We start from the raw sequence: 1607 nt of genomic DNA, 5'->3' as shown, positions 1-1607 counted from the left end.
AGCATCCTGTGCTGTTTTATGTGGCTTTTTAATATATGCATGTGTGTAAGCTATGTCTGTGTCTCTGTACCATTGTAGGACTAGACTTAAGTATGTACAGGGATGGTGATTGCAAAGCCACATTAAAACTAGAAACCAAGAAGTAAATGTAAGGATATATTGTATGTATTTAATACAGGGGAAAGAAGTGAAGCAGCATTTCCCATCACTTGGGATTTTCTAGAACTTTTCCTTTAAAATCAACTGTACTTTAAACAAATAAGTTGTAGTGAATCTGAAAGCCTTCATCAAGGATTCCTATTTTGTTGAATCCTTTAGTTTAATTTGAAATGCAGAGTTTTTGTAACCGTCACACAGAAGATGGTGTGTAATTTGCTTGTTATTTGAGAACTGCACTGTTCAGAATTAACACTTCTTGACACACTGGAGCTTGGTGATGATTGTCTCTTATGATTGATTGCTGAAAGCAAAGTGATCAATCATTTCACCGACACTGAAAGCAACCAGAATTGTCGTAGCAGAACTTGGTAGTCTTCAGATATAAAATGCATGGTTATAAATTCTAATGTACAAATAAACTAAGAGTAATTTTAAATCATTCTCCAGTAATTTGAAATGTTTACTTAAATAACTTCTGAAAGAAAAGTCCTTGATGTTGCTTCCCCCCCTCCCCAGGTTAAAGTTTATGCTTTATTCTTGGTTTACCTCTTAACAGGGTATGGGTACTGTTCAAAAAGGTATGCCCCACAAGTGTTACCATGGCAAGACTGGAAGGGTATATAACGTTACTCAGCACGCTGTGGGCATTATTGTTAACAAGCAGGTCAAGTAAGTAATGAAATTCTGTGTATTAAAACTTTGTATTTGGGAAATTTAATCTCTAATTGCACCCTCCTTTCACTTTACCAGTTAGACAGTTATTGTCTTGATTGGTCATTCAAGGTGGGTAAAGTACATATCCTTTTTATAACCCAAGCAAATGATGCTCATTTGACTTGGATCCTGTCAGAGGAAACAGTTTTTATTTTTCTGAGCAGCACTTAACGTGACATTACCTAATGGGCTTTTTCAGCCAACTTTCACATTGATACTGAAGCCCTTCTTAAATATTAATTTGTAGCTGTGTTCAGCTGGATTTTGTATGGTTTAGTAGGAAAAGGACAAGTTGTTTTTCTTCCACTGACTGGAGTACAGTGGTAATACAATCTTTGTACACTACAAGGTTAAAGTTACATGTTCTGTAGGGTTTTAATCCTAAATTGTTTGAGTGATTGCCCTTTAAAGAAAAAAATACCTGTTATTGAGCTTATGGAGTTACTTATGTAAGGGCCATAAAACTAGCTTTGAAGGAGGTTTTTTTTTTCCAAGTACAGTGGATTAAAACCTGATTTCTTTTCTTAGGGGCAAGATTCTTGCCAAGAGAATTAATGTGCGTATTGAGCATATTAAACATTCCAAGAGCAGAGACAGCTTTCTGCAGCGTGTGAAGGAGAATGAAAAGAAGAAAAAAGAAGCAAAAGAAAAAGGCATTTGGGTTCAACTGAAACGTCAGGTAATATTTTTATTGTAGTTGACGCATTGTTGATTCAGTTAACAAAAAAAAAAAA

At 35.2% G+C, this 1607-nt stretch overlaps 1 protein-coding gene and 2 non-coding genes across 3 annotated transcripts; all 3 read left to right on the top strand.

Annotated features, from left to right (window-relative positions):
* Window positions 1–427: 427 nt before the first annotated feature.
* LOC118453206 lies at window positions 428–502 on the top strand. The gene has a single exon (XR_004843116.1). It is a non-coding gene; the product is annotated as a small nucleolar RNA SNORD102 (small nucleolar RNA).
* A 179-nt stretch (window positions 503–681) lies between these two features.
* On the top strand, window positions 682–1552 carry LOC104121712 (60S ribosomal protein L21; the record flags this gene model as incomplete). Its single annotated transcript, XM_009647436.2, has 2 exons — window positions 682–828; window positions 1402–1552. Coding segments are annotated over exons 1-2 (261 nt in total), but the record flags the coding sequence as incomplete, so codon positions are not given.
* Window positions 888–1020, top strand: LOC118453207. Its single transcript, XR_004843117.1, has one exon. It is a non-coding gene; the product is annotated as a small nucleolar RNA SNORA27 (small nucleolar RNA).
* Window positions 1553–1607: the final 55 nt, after the last annotated feature.

This window comes from Egretta garzetta, unplaced genomic scaffold, assembly GCF_000687185.1.
Source record: "Egretta garzetta isolate BGI_Z169 unplaced genomic scaffold, ASM68718v1 C8728768, whole genome shotgun sequence".
Taxonomy (NCBI): Eukaryota; Metazoa; Chordata; class Aves; order Pelecaniformes; family Ardeidae; genus Egretta; species Egretta garzetta.
Note: the sequence above shows the minus strand (reverse complement) of the source record. Positions and strands in the feature narration are given on the sequence as shown.